Source organism: Bemisia tabaci, chromosome 9 (genome assembly GCF_918797505.1).
Source record: "Bemisia tabaci chromosome 9, PGI_BMITA_v3".
Taxonomy (NCBI): domain Eukaryota; kingdom Metazoa; phylum Arthropoda; class Insecta; order Hemiptera; family Aleyrodidae; genus Bemisia; species Bemisia tabaci.
The window spans coordinates 22,861,649-22,880,967 of NC_092801.1; the positions used below are offsets into that span (position 1 = coordinate 22,861,649).

The 19,319-nt window shown below is 38.9% G+C and overlaps 1 protein-coding gene across 1 annotated transcript in view; it reads left to right on the forward strand.

Moving 5' to 3' along the window:
* The first annotated feature begins 2,811 nt into the window (after positions 1-2,811).
* Positions 2,812-19,319, forward strand: part of LOC109034662 (uncharacterized) — a 30,873-nt gene continuing 14,365 nt past the window's right edge. The window contains exons 1-4 of the mRNA XM_072304554.1: positions 2,812-3,049; positions 11,572-11,655; positions 13,596-13,838; positions 19,197-19,274. Coding sequence (XP_072160655.1) covers positions 2,938-3,049; positions 11,572-11,655; positions 13,596-13,838; positions 19,197-19,274 — 517 coding nt within the window. The 5' untranslated portion in view covers positions 2,812-2,937. The remainder of the gene's footprint in view (positions 3,050-11,571; positions 11,656-13,595; positions 13,839-19,196; positions 19,275-19,319) is intronic.

The window sequence follows — 19,319 nt, forward strand, 5'->3', positions numbered from 1 at the left end:
TAAAGAATTTGAAACATAAATTACACGATGAAATAAAAAATAATAAATAAAAAATTATGGTAAAATATTAAAAGAATCCGTCAATAAACAAACATATTACGGACTCAGAGGCCTGCGATAGTTAACAGATTGAATTTCGGGGCCCTCCCGTATCAAGCCTGGCTGGTCTAGCGGTAAGTTACTGGACTGCGGATTGCAAGTTCATCCCGAGGTGTGGGTTCTATTCCCGACTAGGGCGGCGCGGATTTTAAGGTTAGTCACAACTCTACGATCGATCAATCTGAAATGACACATGTGCACCATCGAAGGAACGTTAGTACCAAATACATCACCTAGAGTGCGCGCTCTCTAGATGCAATATTTTCAGAACATTGATTATTTTTAAATTGATCAACTGATCAGATATCTACTGATGTCAACTGACGTCAACTGACAATTTCTACTGACATCAACTGATCAGATACCTACTGATGTCAACTGATGTCAACTGATTCTTTCGCACCAAAACACGGTTGACGGTCAACTGATAACATCTCAACTGATCATTTTTACCAGGGCTGCCCATTCGAGCTGATAATCGAGATGTCCTAACTCTGCCTGGGTATAAAGGGACTCTACTTTTTCTCATGGTCTCCCATGATCCCTCAATTTCGTATGCGTTTTTAGCAGTGGCGTGGCGTGAATTGCGATATATCGATTGTTATGCCATTTAAACCTAAGGTGAAGAATCGATTATTGAGGTGTTCGCTGCGAACACCTTGTGAGTCGATCCTTTTCCACGGGTTTAAATGGCATAACAATCGATATATTGCAAAGCACGCCACGCCACTGGTTTTTAGGGAACATTTATAGAACCAGCGATGAACCATTGCACATGCCCTACTGGATATGTGGATGTGAGGATTTTTTCGATAGTTGCTTCTAATGTACTAACTGGCATTCGCTAATGAGCTGGGCTATATCTCCGGGTGAGGAGTGAACAGATTTTTCCTCTTTTAGAAACGTGGAAAATCTAATGGGTTCTTTTAGACCTGTCATAGAACCTTTTAACGCCTCGGGTGGGTTTGCTCAGACTTGGTCGGGAACGGAATTTTTTCCAGTCAGATTTCCGGAGCATTGGAGACGGGAACAATTAATTTGGTCAGCCCTGCGCATCTACACTAGAATATACTAGTAGTCGGCTTTTTTTTTTTTTATCAACTACTGATTTATTCCCCCTTCAAATTAAATACTTCGGAAAAACGGATTTTTCCTCCGTTTTTTAACAACTTGCATTTGGAATTCAACTTATATTAAACCTCTACCTGCAGTCAACGCATTTGCCAAATTTCTTTTAAGAGTCACCAAAGGGTTGCGCGGGGACGCTTTTGTAAACTTCGGGTAACTTTACGGATACGGTACTATATTATAGCATTTGTTGGGCTATGTTTGGTCGGATTTACATAAATCTGTACGGAGAAAAAAACCTCGTACGTGGGACCCGAAGTTCAGGTCATATGGATCTCTGAAGTTTTCAGATTGAGCATCCGAACACTTTAGATCTAGCTGTCGAGGTTCGGATCACACATATGACACTTCAGTTCTTACATCTGAAGTACTTCAGATGTGAGAACCGAAGTTTTTCGGATGCGGAAACCGAGCGAAGGTACTTCAGATGTAAGAACTGAAGTTTCAGATGTGTGATCCAAACCTCAGCAGCTGGACCTTAAGTGTTCGGATCTTAAACTGAAAACTTCAGAGATCCATATGACCTAAATTTGGGTCCCATGCACGAAGTTTTTTTCTCCATGTGATGACCGAATTATTAAATTAAATATAAATTAATAAAATAGAAAACAAGAATATAATAAAATAAGAAAAATAGAAATATTAATTAAATAGACTATTCTTGCATCTAGCATCTCAGATAATTAATGTATTTACAGAAAATATGAGGGGTAAGTGCATGTATAAAAATTTAGATTCTTATTTCAATAGAAGCAAAAACTTTCAAAATTTTGGTTGTGGCATTTAGATCATCACAGGTTAGTGGGTTTGTATCCCTGTCGAGTGTTGGAGAGTAAATCTATGAGCGGAGATCCTTGAGGACAGAGCAGTCCATAATCACGTATTTGACGTGAGGGGTGATACATTGCAGAAGTTGCAGGTGGGTTTATCTTCTGTGCAGTTGATGTGATAGTGACTGAAAAAAGAGTGACCATAACGCCTCCATAAGTAAGATACATATTTGATATATTTTTTACAGCTAATTTTCCCAATTGTTCTTAGTTAGGTAGTTAGTTATATTAGAAACATACATCATTCTCATACCATCAACATGTGTCATTGTTATATTGATACATAAATATGTATATAATATGTCTTAATTTTCCGTACAAACTTACACTACAGTGCTAGAAATATATTTCTACCAACAATGCCTCTCTATCAAAACATGAAAATGATGGAAATTCAGAGATTTTCAAACATTTTAAAAGTACCTGTAGGAAATCAAAGTTTTTATTTAATTGTAAATAGCACGACGTGAGATACCTAGCAGGTTTTTTTATATAAAATGACGATTCGAAAAAAGAGGGGAAAAAAGTAAAATAACGTTCCCTGCGGAAAGTCAAGAGAGTTAGGGGGGGGGGGGGTTGAGAGTTATTTAATTCTTCTAACATAAAACCTCAAATTTGTATTCGGATACCAATGAGGGTTAGGAAAAAAAACAAATCATGAGTGATTCGGCAACAATGGAGCACAGCATTCCCCGTGTCTGCTGTCAACGGCCTTGCACCGTCTGCAGAGTGATTACTAATTTTTTCCCCTTCTTTCTTCTTTTTACATTTTTACATTTGTGTTTCTTTTTATTTTTTTCCACTTTTCAGTTTTTAGTGCGAGGAACAGGTTGGCCATTCACTCGGGAATTCTGAAATTTAAGTTCACTGACAGCGTTAGATGGATACACATCGCATGATCATGCGGAACATTCTAACAGTGATAATCCTAGCGACATATTTCATGGAATGTGAATTATTACGCGATGCTGCTGGCCCCCAACCAGGCTCAGGTAGGCCGTTGTTTGAATTACACTGTTCCCCATACTTTATCATCGAGATTTTTAGCTAGACGAGAATCATACGGATACACCGTCACAATTTGATTTTACTTACTTCCTCTCGCTACATAAGGATGATTTGCAAAAAAATAATAATTAAGCCACGGGGAATAATCCTTATTATACACATTTTCCGCGGGAAATCGTGTTATGGAGTCCACGTATTGAGCTCATAACTGAAATTGATGAAAATTTGAGGCAACGTTCCTGTGGTACATAACTGTCGTAATCATGTGAAATTTTTCAAATCAAGGACACGTGAAAGAATTATACTTTTTTGAAATTTTCGCGTGGATATTGAGGCTATTTCAGTCATGGTGGAGGTATTCGCGAAAACATATATCTAACAATCCCATTCATCGAAAAGGCCAGAATTTAGTTGTTTTCCTATTTGCTCTTTGCAAGTGCCTTATAAAATAGACGTTGAAAGTTTTTTTTAAAGTAGTTGTCGTTAGAAAAATCATTGAAGAATAATGGACCACCAGACGAAGTGAGAATGAAAGCCCTTTGTGATGTATTTTCTCATCAAAATTTTACTTTAACCGCGTAAAAACCTATGAAGTATTTGAGAAAAACCTACCTAACATTATATTATGCAAAAATGTTCTTCTTACTCTGATGTACGGTTTTTGTAACCCTGTAAAAAAAAAAAAAAAAACTACCAAGAAAAAATTATTCCATCGCAAAGAGCACGAGACCGATCTCCAAGGCCAATCGGGGACATGCAGATTTGGGTCTTTCTGCAGGCGTGAATTTTGAGTCGACAAACACGAAAATGCTGGGTTCTCGCTTGTGATTTGAGTTTTGAAAATTTTGATGTGTCTATATTCATCCTATCCTACAAGAAATTGGGGAAACTCGTGTTTTGCCACCAGAAAATTCTGAGACTTACCCTTTCAAACATTAATTATAGAATTCATAAAGAAATTTTTTTAAAAAAAATTGAAGAAATATTTAATTTTTTTATGAGATTTTTTTTTAGAATTTATAAATTTATTTTATTTACACAAAGAAAACCCGTCCACGTGTTGCCCAAGCATTAAAAACAGGCGTGAAACATGTGCATTGAAAATGTGTCTTTGCTCTTCGTTTCGCATGCTAATACTTTTTTGATACTAACGGAAAAAAGTCTCTCAGCAGTTGTCACATTTCTAGTGCTTTTACTTTCGCGGCGTTTATTGCACCTTCATAAGTATGGCTCACACTAAAAAAACCCTTCGGTATCTCCTTCCATGCTATAAAAGCCATAGATTAAGAAAAGTCCAAGGCTATTGAGTGTAATTTGGATAAATATACGTGACACATTTTAAAAAACAAATGGTGGAATAATTTTCTGGGTATTTCCGGGTGATTTGTCTAATAGACACAATATAGCCAAAAGTGCCAAGTACTTTGTTTTGTTTTTAATGTATTTGTATTTGTTATGTATCATATTTGTATTTATATTTTCAAATCTTTTTCTAAACTTAACTATTCTTTGAGGCATTTCCCCCGAAAATTCCCCTGGTAAAAATTGGCTGTAGAATCTGTGTTCCAAAATACCATAGACTTACAGCCGGCTGCAAGATTCCCAATTTGCTTCTATAGCCGGCTACACAATTTCTTATAGCCTTTTATAGCCGATGGCGATTAAGCAACAGACAGGCGATAAAGTGTATGCTAAACGTTACTAATTACGGATGCTAGGACTTAATGAGTTTTTGGAATACTGCTCTCTTTTTGGGCCGTATAGTATCTTGATTTATTTTGCGAGGAAAGCTCCGTACTTTTGATGGATGCCTGGCATTACTAATATATTAGAGCGCCTTCAGTTTCGTATGATACTGTGCAATACCTCTGGTGTGAAATAGTTGCTTCAAGCGCCGTGGCACGCTGCGGCGCGGCAGGCGGACAGCCAGCGCGGAACGCGCATTGGCGCCTGCAAACCTAACAGGGATACTTTACGCGTTGCGCAATGCTTGAAGTATCCCTGTTAGGTTTGCAGGCGCCAGTGCGTCGCCGCGCCGCTCCGTTTTGTGTTAGGCTCTAATATTTAATCTGGCGGAGTCAGCGTTATTCAACTCATGATTTTGAAATGTTTGCACATCCTGTATGGATTATTATTATCGTTTTAATTGATGAAAAAAATATGTATTAAAGGAAAATATAATGTGTGTTTTGTAAATATTAAGGTGGTTCCGTATCAAACTTAATGATTTCCAAAGCACATGAATTTCTACACAATTTCTTATAGCCTTTTATAATCTACGGCGAAAAAGCAACAGCCAGGCGATAAAGTGTAAAGCCCGGCGATAGGAAATATAGCCCAGCTGCATAATTTTTTATCGCTTCATATAGCCTGGCCGTATGATTTTCTCCGCATTCTACAGCCAGCTATATGATTTTCTGTAACCTTCTTTAACCTGCTATACGAATTCCTGTGGTATTTTGAAACGCAGCTCTTAGCGCCAATTTTTACCAGGGTCTTGAAAATTAAATAATTTTATTGGGCACCAGGCAAAATTGGATCATGAAAAAGTTTGAAATTGAAATACCTCTGAAGCTAGGATTAACTAAAAATAGCGAGTGTGAAGACAGAGAGATGTGTAATATTTACTTAGACCTTATTTTGAGTGGTATCTCAAATCATTTCCAGATCAAATTTTGTCAATACTTGATCCTGTCGCCGTTGAATGATTTGCTTTTCAGAGATTTTCGAGGGTAGAGACAAAAAGAATCGTAAATTTCCCGCCAAGAAGTATTTTTTTCTTAAATCAATTATTTTTCTGCTTAATATAGACTACTTTTTTTGCCTAACCCAAAAATTATTTTTCTTGAATCAAGAAAAATTCAGTTTAAATCAAGATAAAAAAAATTCTTGGCGGCAAAAGAATCCTAATGTTTGAGCCAAGCTCATTTTTTTTCAGTGAGTTCCGATTCGATCGTTTAATTAAATTGTTCCTGTCAGCACTGTAGATTTGCAGTTCACTGCGCTGTAAGATTTGACAGCACTTAAGATTTTACAACAATTACAGGTGTTTGTGCTTTAAAAGTCTCCGTATATTTCTCTGTTTTCGGTATTTTTTCATCGTCAAATATGGCAGGGCATAGGAAAAAAGCTCACAAGATGAGAAAAAATCAAATAAGATGTTGATTTAAAGTAGCCCATTTTCCATCACCAGTCGAAAAAAATACTTAAAAATTCAACAAATTGGCCCTCTAATTATTTTATCATTTCGAAGTTAAACAATTATAAATGTCAAATTTGGAAAAAGAAAAAAACTGATGCTATTTTTACGAACAAATTTTAATTAAAATGCTGGCAACTTTATTTATATTATTAGTCATGGCTTAAAATTTTCACCCAGTATTTTGAAGAATATTAGAAACTATTTTTCATCAAAAACGAAAATCGAAATTTTCCCTCCCAGATCGGGTTTTCACTGCACTGGAAAGGTCGAGTTCCCATTAAAAAGGTCTTGTTGCCTAATTTCATCAAAAATTAAAAATTTAAGCATTCTCCAGCAATACAGCGAAGCTCAACTGCAAGCGCAAACTTTGAAATATTACTCTCAAAAAAATATGAGACAATATGTTTTCTGTATCTTTCTCGAGAACATTCTATAAAGATGATTCATGATTCTCTTGCCGAAAGAACAAAAAGAAGCAACCTTTTGAAACGTTGAAGGAGAAAAAAAAATTGAAAAAGTGACGGTGTTTCACTCTTTTTTGCGCACTGCTCCCATTCCAATTCAGGGGGCAAAAAACTCTAGCGGCAGTTGCCTATTCCTGGTACTAAACACAACAGAGACACTTTTTTCTGGGAAATATGAAAGATTTCATGTTGATTTAAAGCGTATATTTGACTTTAAACCGGTATTTTAATGCCTTGGGCCCGGTAGACATTTGACTGCACGTCTGTAGTCGAAAACTCTGCACTGTCGTAAACTTAGTTTTGATTTCATCCGTAAACTTCAGCGACTGGGTCCAGAGAGAGGACAACAGGTCCTCGTGTTAAAGGAACAGAAACATGGCACCATTTCCTAGATTTTTTATCACAATTTTAAATACAAGTGCGCACCTTTCACAGGGTCCTTGATTTCGCGGTATACCGCTCTTGCTGTAACTTTTGTTTTCACTTCTGAGCATGCTCTCATTCGATGTGCACTCGAAGTCGTAAGTGGAATACCAGTGAAGTGAGGCAACGTTTCCCTGGAATATTTTAACATTTTTAATTCAGGTCAGAGCGGGTCAATTTTTTACTTTTAATTTATTCGCGTCGAATACTTTATTCGCGGGCTTTTAGACGCAAACCCCTAGAGGTATGAAATTTTATGGAAGAGTTTTTAATTTAATTCCTCATATCGATGGCCAAATGCAAAAGTTCACATCATTGTTTGCGACGCACAGTGGGCAATCAGAAAGGTCGGATATGAAATTGTTGACTAAAACTACAAACTTTGATGTTTAATTAGTCACATTTTAAATCGGTGCTTATAGAAAAAAATTTCATAAGTAAACCAATACAACCACTTCAAATCTCAAAATTTTGATTTAACGGAGTTTTAGGCCTTTAAAGTCTCCAAATTTTGTCCGACCTCTCCTATCGACTCGAACCACTGTGCGACGTTGCAAACTTCCTATCCTACTTCATTTTTTCTTCGGGAAAGAAGTCGACGTAATTTCTTGAAAGCTTTCTGTACTTTTCTTCTCTGTTGGGTGAATCTTTTGGGTAACAGTTCATTTTTTCTATCGTTAACGGATCCACAGCATGCCATTTATCCACAAACACCGCTTTTCATTTTTTTTTCTTCATTTGTCAACAGTATAACAAATTTTCATGGGTGTACGAAATGCCGTAGACCCATGACATGCCAAACGTCCACATCGTAACCAACAATTTTAAACATAGAATTACCTATTAATATTATTAAAGTTCATTAGTGCAAGACAAGATGAGGGGTGTAACTGTGGAGGAGGGGATGAAATCGAAAGTACATTTCACCAATCAAAATTGGAGTACCTCTATAGACAGAGTATGGCCATTTCTGTGCCGGTTTTTCATTGTTCGCGTGAAGATAGGCTGACACGATGTTCTTACGGCCGTAAATAAACAAACAAGATGGCTGTTATCAGCAAGCAAGTTTGAGGTTATGCACATCTTACATCCTCCTGTGATTAAGGCGAAAGGCGATTTAACGTTGTTTTCATGTGCTTTTTCAAGTGATAATCATAGAATTGCTAGTTTATATTGTTACTGCCCTATAATTGAAATTTTTGTCAAATTTTAGCTTCTTATCGATGTTACGGTGAGCCGCCATCTTGTTTGTTTATAAAAGGCCGTAAGAGCATATTGACCGTGAAACTACCTAACCACGTATCTCGGTTTGCGGCGTCGCAAACTTCCTGTCATACTTTATTTTTAAAGAGGAAACTTCTCAATGTTGATTCTTGAAAACTTCTGTAATTTTTCCTCTCAGTGCGAAGAAAATTCTGTGAAAATTTCAAGTAATAATATTGAATTGTTCTTCTTAAAAAAAAAAAAAAAAATGAGAGCGGAGATTTTTAAACACCGCAAACGAGATACGTGGTCTGGTAGTTTCACCCAACGAACTACACCTCTAGAATGGCCGACCAGTGTTAGAGACCCGGAACGTTTTGAAGTTGATATAGGTTAGGTTTACTTGGGCTCACACAGCAGGCTGCCATCTAAACCCATGTCAGACGCTGCCCACATTTTGCCGAATATTGTTGAATAAAGTGATAGCAATGAAAAGATTGCATAATAATCGCACCTCCAAAGGTTTTCTTAACTCAAAAAATAGGAACTTTGAAAGCAAACCTCAAAAAAAATGAAAGTTTACATAGGTTGAAATTTTCACATGTAATCCTTATGGGGAGTGAACAGATTGGCCCAGATATTCCGGACCACATTTCACCAAAAACTGCTGTTTGTCAAACCGCCGTCAACACCTACCAAGCGGGTAGCCAATCAGGTTGCCGCTCGCCGCCCGTAATCTCGAAGAAGGTTCGGCTCCTACAACACCCTACACTTACTTTTCGAATTTTGGATTTTGGCATTCGGCCTGATTCTCTTTTCCTCTTTTCCGTAATTAATAACAATACAAAATTCATTTAATCATTACTTAGCGGCACCTTGTTCAATTTGTGCCTAGCGCCTCTACAACTTTGCAAATTTGGACGTTACCTTTTGAACATTTCATCCCTTCCCTTTGAAATTACTTTGAATAAGTACACTTCACATATCACACGGGACTTTTATCTGCATATTTACTTGGCTTTATTCGCAAAGGATCTTTTAAGAAGTAAATTCTTTCGATAACTTATTGGGGATGGTCAAGTCACCAATTAGAGCCCGTCATTCCATGCCATTATTATTACAGGACTAGGTTTCTTACCTATAATTTGATGGGCACCGTGAGAAAAACAGATAACCGCACCGAAAAAAATGGTATGCTGTTTTGGCACCTAGGATGTCAAAAATGTGCCTGGTCATCCTAAGATGCTACCTTGATTGCCCACGCAGTTGAATTTGCATTCGTAGGATGTAAAGTTAACTGCGAGGGCAGTAAAGGCAGCATTTTGGGATCACTAGACACATTTTTGACATCCTAGGTGCTAAAACAGCATACTACTTTTTTTCAGTGCGTATTTGATCCGTGCCTTAAAAAATGAACTGCTGGTGGCAGAACCATCTTGGTGATGTTCATTAGGAATTTTAGACTTTATTCTATTTTTTCAGCAGATGAACCTTACATGGTAACTTGTAAAGTTTTGCCTCATTTTCCTTGAGTTCTACTTAGTTTGATGCCAAAAAACAAGAAAATTCATGGAGAAACGTGCCTTAAAGGTGATAGTTCCCCCTCATACTTACTATCAGAGTTCCAACGGAAAAAATCTTGTTGTCATAGGTAAATACGGTTTCCATTGCTTCTTCAGCTGTTAATAGACAACTATGCGGGTTTGCTGGAGAATTTGGTGACTGCTAGGATTGTTAATTAGTATCTCCGAAGCCTGGTTGTTATAGCTAAACTTAAAGCATTGGCTTCAACGCATCGCAAAACCAGAACCTTGGAGAGACCAGTGAACATCCATGAGAAAGTGAGTGAGGAGCAAGGTACCTAGCATTGTACATCCGTCTGGTTTTCACAACTACCGTTCCTAGGGATTTAGGATTCAGATTCGCACATCAACCAGTAAGCTTTTCTCCCAATCATCTTGATATAGAGGCAGCTATGCAAGGCGCAGCCAGGTAGTCCAATGCTCAAGCCACTTAATCAACACAAATATTATCCTAACTTACAACAAAATGACTTGTTTCTTCTCTAACAATGGAACCGGAAAATGTTACTTTGAATGCGCGAGAAACTTCTTTGGTCGAGATGAAGAAACGTAAATGAAGAAATGAATCCGGAACATCTCGACCAGGTACAGGCCGCTTTGTTTACATTAGGAGTCTGGAGTATCTCGCCGCAATTTCACTTGAAATCACCATGAACAGATCAACGGGGTAACTGATATTTGATTTTACGAAAGGGATAAATGTTAGACGCGGACGAAAGTTCTTTTGTCGAGGTGAAGAAACGCTAACGCTGAGAAATTGAGTCTGGAACATCTCGAGGAAGTCCGCTCTGGGTACGCTTTGTTTATGTCCGGACTATGTCGCCGTTCGTTTGTTTACATTAGGAGCGAGTTTGACACCGATGACAGACTTTGGTTTTTGATGAAAATTTGGTCTGGAATATCTGGGCCAAACGCAAAAACCCCTTATGGGCAAGACGCAGCAGAAATGGAGATTGAGGTTAGCTATATACTTGGGCTCCCACCCCCCTCCTGCCTTCAAAAACCGGCCCTTGCGCGTTACGCAGGTTTGCTATCTCGCGGCCATTCTAGAGGTGAAGTTCGTTGGTTTCACCGTCGATATGAAGCCTAAAAACTCGTTGACCAATCAAAAAGCGGCACAGTTTTCCTGTAGTGAAAAGATACGAATAGTCATATTCTGTCGATAAAAATACTCTATTCTTACGGACCTCGACCAACGAACACGCCGCCTCTTTCTCACCTATCTATGGTTCCGTTTAGCATAAATACGTCCGGTTGTGTCAACGGTGTTCTTGTTTGATTCACTTTACACATTTTTATAGACGCATTTAGTGTGACGTCACATCTCGATTTAATTTCAATATCTCGAAAGTCGAAATGTGCCCCAACAAACTAAGTACTATGTCACAAGCTTATTATATTATCAATCCGTGTGTATGTGGTCTCAAACGTTTTGGAAAATAACTAGCTTTCATAATTTTACGGTCTCATGGATTAATGTTTCAGTTTTGGGCTAGTTTTAGCATTCTTTCATCAATTGTTCATTTTGGAGGTTATGTTTGTTTGTTGGGGCACGTTTCGACTTTCGAGATATCGAACCAACAATATCACCGTGACGTCACCACTAAATGCGTCTATTCTTGATCTCGCAGGCTACGGCGGCGAGGCTGACGCGCCAGTGGAAGAAAAAACGGCCCCGACGGAAAGGGCGAGCGAGAAGCAAACAAAATTTCAGCGTAAGTCGGGAAAATGTACCACACTTCCGTTTCTAATATTTTTAGGATATTAAGCCTGGTGAGTAAACGAGCTTTAATCCAGATGTTCATAATATTTGACATTGAGCCCGTTGCAAACTTTTGCTGAAGCAAAAATGAGAGTAGTACCGTAAGGTGATTCGACGGACGCCATATTTTGTGTACACTGGAAAAAAAAAATCTTAAATTTGCCGCCAAGAAGTATTTCTTCTTTAATCAATAATTTTTCTGGTTAATATAAGCTACTTTCTTGCTTAACCCAAGCATTATTTTTCTTGCATCAAGAAAAAGTCAGCTTAAAGCAAGACAAAAAAATTTCTTGGCGGCAAATTCAAGAATCATCATGCTTGATCCAAGCTACTTTTTTTTCAGTAAGAACGACGTGCGATATATCGCATCGATTAGCTGCATACTTTCAGCTACTTCTCGAATTTTGAGATCGCAATCCTGTGACGACGAGACTAAAAAATTCACGTACTAAATTTGACATACAAATTCAACATAATAAAGGCAGCGTTTTTTTTTTTCAGAGGAAAAATATTGCATTCGATACTGATAATGAAAGAGCACTCGAATGCAATATTTTTCCTCCAAAAAAACCCTGCCTTTACTACGAAGAATTTTTTCGTCAAACTTGGTAGGTACGTGATTCCTTTAATTTTATGGCAACATAAGTGCGATCTCAAAATTCGTGCGTCTATCGAATCACATTAATGAAAAAGGCTCAAAAATTACGATGAGTGCATTAACAAAGTCTGAGATACCTACACTCTTTGACTTCACTATCTGCCTCAGAAATTTTGGGTTTTTTGAGCTCCCTGCTTCAAAAACGGTACAACGGCATAGATGTACATTTCGTAAGAGGAGCCGTTCCATTCAACCCTTCCGTACTGGGATGCTACACAATATTCAACATGGCTGGCGCTTCCGCGCGCAAATCGTGAGTAAGCACCATGGGCTTTATCAACGCAAGGAAAATGTAAATGGACGGAGTTAAACAGAAAGGAACCAAGCCACATCGGGATTGAACCGAGAAAAAGAGGTTTAAAGTTTGGCTCCTGCATAAGAGTCAATGTAAAAGATAAACTTCAAGTTCAATTTCTGCAAAATTTGCTCCAACAAAAACTTTGACTTTTTGGCGATAGATAGTAGAACAGTGGTTGAGTTCAAAACCACTCATAACTCAATTTTTTCCAAAATGTGGGTTGGTTCCTTTCTGCTTAACTCAGTCCAAATAAGAACACGCCAGTTGTTAAAATCACGCTTGTTTAACGTAGGTCATGGTGAATATTGTGTAGCATCAGAGTGTGCAAAGGTTTGGATGGGACAAATCCTCATTAGAAATGTTCATCTGTCGCGTAGTATAGTTTTTGAAGCGCTTCAAAAACCATGAAACGCTATGAAACGAAAACTGAAAAAACGCTTAAGATGCACAAAACATTTACGGAAAATTTGGTAGTAGCATAAGAAAGATTCAATACGGGTAGAGTCCATGCAAAATAAGTTCACCCACTCTTAGACTGCGATAGAAGATCCGCCATTTTGATTTTTGCAAATACTTCACGTCAGACAATATTCTGTCGCAGTCTAAAGTATGCGTAAACTTATTTGGCGTTGATTCGAACGATAAAATAATATATATGCGGAAAGAAATCAAGACGAAATGTTGCTTATTTCCCTGTTTAAAATAACAGAAAAAGTTTGTTGTTTCATTAATAATTACAAAACCACCTAGTGCGAAAAAAAAAAAAAAACAAAAAAAAAAAAAAAAAAAAAAAAAAAAAAAAAAAAAAACGATTCGACACTGCTCCGCGGGTCATTTTCATCAGGGAGCAAGTACATTATCCTCTTCCTCCATTAGAGGTTTCCATTCGTTGTTTAAGAAATTGATCAACTAATTAAGCTCTCGTGTTTTTTAATAGGTATAAAATCAGCCATGAAGCCATCAGTTCTAAAGAGAAGTAACAGTAACGAACATAAGCAGCCGACCAAGAAGGGTAGTTTCAACAACGACAACAACAACAACAACAGCAACAAAAACAACGTGATCGATTCTCAAAATAGTATGAACAGTAAAAGTTCAGACGGCTCAGGAAAAACATCAACAGGAAAACGAAAAACAGGAAGAAAAATAGTTCAATTCGTCTCAGAAGGTATCAAAACAGGTATTGTTTAATCCCTTATTCACGCGAGGAGGAGTCGAGAGCGACGTTCAGCGGATGAATTCTTGGAATTGATAGACAAAGCCTTAGACAAAAAAAACCAACGGGATATGGAGGGATCCTGTTGGTGGAAGCGGCTGGTTGTAAGTAGGCCCGCGACATCCAATTTCGGGCCCTGGTACCAGTTTTAAGGTCCGGGCCCCAAGCAGGGAGGGGGGGGGGCTCCGAGGGGCATCCCCCGAGAAATTTTAGAATTTATACGACTAATCGGACGCATTTTGGAGCTTCCATGAGGAATTTTTCCATCAATTTCTGCGCAATAAATATGTTATTTTTCCACTTTCAGCACAAAATACTTGCGAATTGTTGCATTCAAAACATCTGGAAAAGTTTTATTTTTTTGGGGGGGGGCATATGATACTATTTTCAGTTCTAAGAGGGCCAGGCCCCCCTGGACTCCCCCTTCGTTTGTCTATGGCAAGGGAGTTGAGCCATGAGCCATTGAAGTCGAGGATGCCCCGACTGGAGACTCTTAGCATCTGACGACGGAAGAAAATGAAACGCAGTTACTAAAAATATCCCTCTGTACTGAAAATCTTGAAAATAGATAGAAATTTTCCAGGAAGTATACTTCTTTGAAAATTTAAGAAGAATTCTACAGTGCCCCGGTGTGTTTCTGAAAATCTATTCACCCTTTGCGAAATTTTTAGGGTAAATTTTTCACTTTTTCTTACGAAACAAGGGTTGCATGTGAATTCGTAGTGGTTTTTCACGGGTGACATGGGCCCCCTCCGGGGCCCGGGCCCCGATCCCAGGGACCCAGTATCCCACCCTTGTGGCTGGCCTGCCTTCATGCACGCTAGGCTTGTCGATTTCCTCTGAAATTTTTGCAGTGGTGAATGCATAGCTGAAGTGCGCTCCAGCTAGAATTGTATTTACAAATGAGTGGTTTTTCTACGAGGATTAAAAATAAACGAGTGGTGACGAATATAACGGATAGAACGAATAATGAACTAACGCATTCCGGAGAGTTCAAATAGTTGTATCATTGCGCCGTAAGAATGTGACGGAAGATTTAAATGGAAATAGCCTCCATGCACGCAAGACTTGTCGGTTTCCTCTGAAATTTTTGCAGTGGTGAATGCATAGCTGAAGTGCGCTTCAGCTAGAATTGTATTTACAAATGGGTGGTTTTTCTACGAGGATTAAAAATAAACGAGTGGTACGGAATATAACAAAAGAATATGAACTATGCAAAACGATAATCCGGGTATCGGAACTTGGCTGATTTGAAAACGCCTTCAAATGCGGCGTGATACCTCATGCATTCTGGAGAGTTCAAATAGTTGTATCATTGCGCCGTAAGAATGTGACGGAAGATTTAAATGGAAATAGCCTTCATGCAGGCTCGCCACATCCCATCTCGGGCCTTGGTACCAGTTTTAAGGTCTGGGTCCCGAGCACGGAGGGGGGGGGGGGTCCGAGGGGCACCCCCCGAGGAATTTTAGAATTTATACGACTAATCGGACGCATTTTGGAGCTTCCATGAGGAATTTTTCCATCAATTTCTGCGCAATAATTATGTTATTTTTCCACTTTCAGCACAAAATACTTGCGAATTGTTGCATTCAAAACATCTGGAAAAGTTTTATTTTTTTTGGGGGGGGCATATGATACTATTTTCAGTTCTAAGAGGGCCAGGCCCCCCTGGACTCCCCCTTCGTTTGTCTATGGCAAGGGAGTTGAGCCATGAGCCATTGAGGTCGAGGATGCCCAGACTGGAGACTCTTAGCATCTGACGACGGAAGAAAATGAAACGCAGTTACTAAAAATATCCCTCTGTTCTGAAAATCTTGAAAATAGATAGACATTTTCGAGGAAGTACACTCCTTTGAAAATTTAAGAGGAATTCTACAGTGCCCCAGCGTGTTTCTGAAAATCTATTCACCCTTTGCGAAATTTTTAGGGTAAATTTTTCACTTTTTCTTACGAAACAAGGGTTGCATGTGAATTCGTAGTGGTTCTTCACGGGTAACACGGGCCCCCTCCGGGGCCCGGGCCCCGGTACCAGGGACCCAGTATCCCCCCTCTTGTGGCGAGCCTGGTTGCAAGGGATAAAGGAGGTAGGTAACATGGCCGGATTTACCTACTTGCCGCCCATGGGCCGCCTGTATTTTGCCGCCCTCTTTCTCATTCATTTTGAAACATCAATGTAAAAACCATCAAGTGAACGTGCCGGAGACAGAAGGGTGTAAAAGACGCGTTCATTCGTGTTGGACACATCTTTGCGTAATTACGCAAATCGTCTCATCTTTGCGCGTTGACAGGGCTTAAGCCCTACTGGCAAAAGTTCACAGAACTTCGCGGCAGAGATAGGTTTACAAAACTAAACTTTTGCGCGACTCGCGCAAAAGTTTAGTTTTGTAAACCTATCTCTCTGCGGACAAGGCCTTTCATTTGTAAGAAATGAACTAAAAAATTAAGAAAGAACAAACATAAATGTGGTTTAATAATTTTAACTTCCGCCGCCGTGCCGCGCTGACCACACTGTGTTTTGCGCAATGCGTGAAGTATTCATGTAGTCTTGTAGGCACTGTGCGTTTCACGCTGCGCCGACCGCTATTGACCGTATACTATGTTTGTCGCAATGCGTGAAGTATTCATGCAGTCTCGTAGGCGCTAATATGTGTTACATGCCGACCGCCGCGCCGAGGGCTTCTCCTTTTCATCTCAAGTCTGCGTCATCATTTCTCTCTGCGCCGCGCCGCTCCAGGCCAAATTACGTGTTTGGTTTCTCTCTTAACTAATTAAAGGTGCGCAGTCTTATTTTGTATCACCGAAATACGACAAGATTAGAAATTAATGAACTCTCAGGAAATGAGAGATTTTGTCACCTTTTCTTGTTTCTAATTTTATTCTGAATCCGATTTTTTGTACCTACATTTAAAAAAAATTGCAAAATTTGCCGCCCCCTACTTTTGCCGCCATGGGCCGCGGCCCATGTGGCCACCCCCTTAATCCGGCCCTGGTAGGTAATAGATTAACTAACGGCAACTCACGAGTGACCCTATAATTAGTCCATCATTTACCCCTCAGTCTATAAGAACCACCCATTTCAACCAATAGGATCGCTGAATACTCCCTATGTCTTATAAGTCTATCGCTTTGTCTATCAATTTTAACAATCAGCCCGCAGAATAGATATATGCATGAATCTCACGGAATGGCGAAGGAATAGGCGTAAATGCTTTATACTCGTGAAGCATAGGATCAATAGGACGAGCCCTTTTTTTGACAAAACCGAGATACTCGCAGTACTGCCGTGATAGCGAAGAGTGCAGTAAGTGCAAGAATGAAGTTTTGAAAAAACGGGCTCAGAGGTATCTGACGGGAAAATTTTAGTGATAGAAGCCCTCGATCTCAGTCAAATTGGCTCTAATCATCCGAAACACTCCTAGAAATCGTTCGGATGATTAAAAATCTACTGATTTTATTTCAATTACATAAGAAGGGTATTATTCATTTTCAGTCGTAAGTGCAATCCACTGTATGCTTTCGTGGTTGCATTTTGGACACACAACAAACACATTCTCAGGTTAGAAATTGGTAGAAGAGGGCGGCATTTCACTTGAAAGCACTGTTTTCATTGGCTCTCTGGAGGAATATTGTCAAGCACTGCTGTCTTGCTGTAAACTACGTCATGTTTTGCGCACTGACGGCTTTCTTATAGGTTTCGTTTTCATGAAAATAAGATGAATTTTGCCGTTTTAGCTATTTCAGTGATTTCATCTAAAAGAGATTAGACGAGTTTTGAAGGAAACTGGATTCAGAAAATTTGACCCATACTGCTCTCCATGCTAGCACGTTAGAGTACTGAATAGTGATTCTTGACTTCTTGAGCCGTATGCGCCGAAAATACACAAGTAAACTGACTAAAATACAATTTTTGCGGTTAAGTTGGACTTATGTCCACGTAATTTTGTAAATGTTTAATTATATGACTAAAACATAGAGACAAATGAATCGACCATTTTACCAGCAACTATGGGGCTACGCTACGCTCCCTAGCAGCTGCGGGATCAAACCAGTGGCGTGGCGTGCTTTGCTATATATCGATTGTTATGCCATTCAAACCTATGGAAAAGGATCGATAAACAGGGTGTTCGCAGCGAACACCTTAATAATCGATTCTTTACCATAGGTTTAAATGGCATAACAATCGATATATCGCAATTAACGCCACGCCACTGGATCAAACCCCGAAGGGCTTCGCGCCTCGGGTGTCAGACGTTAAGCGTTACTCTTAAGTTTTTATACTATTCTCATCTATTAATAATTGTTTTGACTTGCCTCCTCTTTCATTGACTGTGTCCTACGAAAAACTTTCTCAAGTTGCATCATTAAAGTGTGAGGAGTGAGAGAGCATCATATGGACTGCATTTTGCAATTTGGAGCTATAAATTCTGGCTCATTTGAAAAAACACTTATGTGCATAGGGAAATTAATGGCACATACGTTGTTTTTAAACTGGGGCGGAATTCATAGTTCCTAATTGCAAAATGTCGTCCATATAAGCTGGTTGTGACGATAATATGGCACCGTGTTGGCGTCAACATGGTACACTACTTTTCACTCACTAACACAGTAAGAAAAAGTGGGTAACCAAAATTTTGCGTTAATGCGAGAAGTATAAACACGGAGTGACGCAAGATGTCGATTGATTTTTTTTCACAGACCGGTTCGAGTCGATTTCACACAAAATTATGTTGAGCGGCCAAGTTCTTTGGGTTGATCTGACCAAACAAAGGTAGAACACAAAATAACGCAGAGTAACACTAAACGTGGGAATTTTTAACTGTGAACGTGGTAGTTTTAACCACGGTTACCAGACTTTGTAATGAAATTTATTTAAAGTCAACAGTAAATGACACAACAAACAGTTTCTAAGAACGAACTTACGAATGGGGGAACATATTATACCTAGGATGAGCTGGAAAAATAAGAAATAAGTTAAAACTTTGACTAATGTGCATCGGAGTACCAATTTGTTTATGTTGATTAAGGCCAGAAAGGTCATCACCTTTTTCTGCTGAACTTCTCTGCCAAAAAATATATTCTTCGGCAGAGACCTCTTGCAAATCTGAAAAAAAATTCAAGAGCGCTGAAAAAGTATTTTTTGTCCAATTCTCAGCCCTAGCACTTCCCTTCTCGTTTCTGTTAAAATACGTGTCCTGCATAATCTCAGTCACACGGGATGGAGTTTACTCTCTTATGATCACTTATCATACTTTATCTCGTGAAAAATGATGAAATTTCTGATGCGAATCTTGAAAAATTGAATTTTTCATATTTGTCTTTCAGGTGCCAACAAGGTGTATAAAGGACTTTCAAGTATTGGAAGTGGCTCACATAAAATGCTGTCCAAAGGTATGTCCAAAGGTAAGGTCCATGGTTATTTGGTTGACTAAATTTTCTTTGAAATTA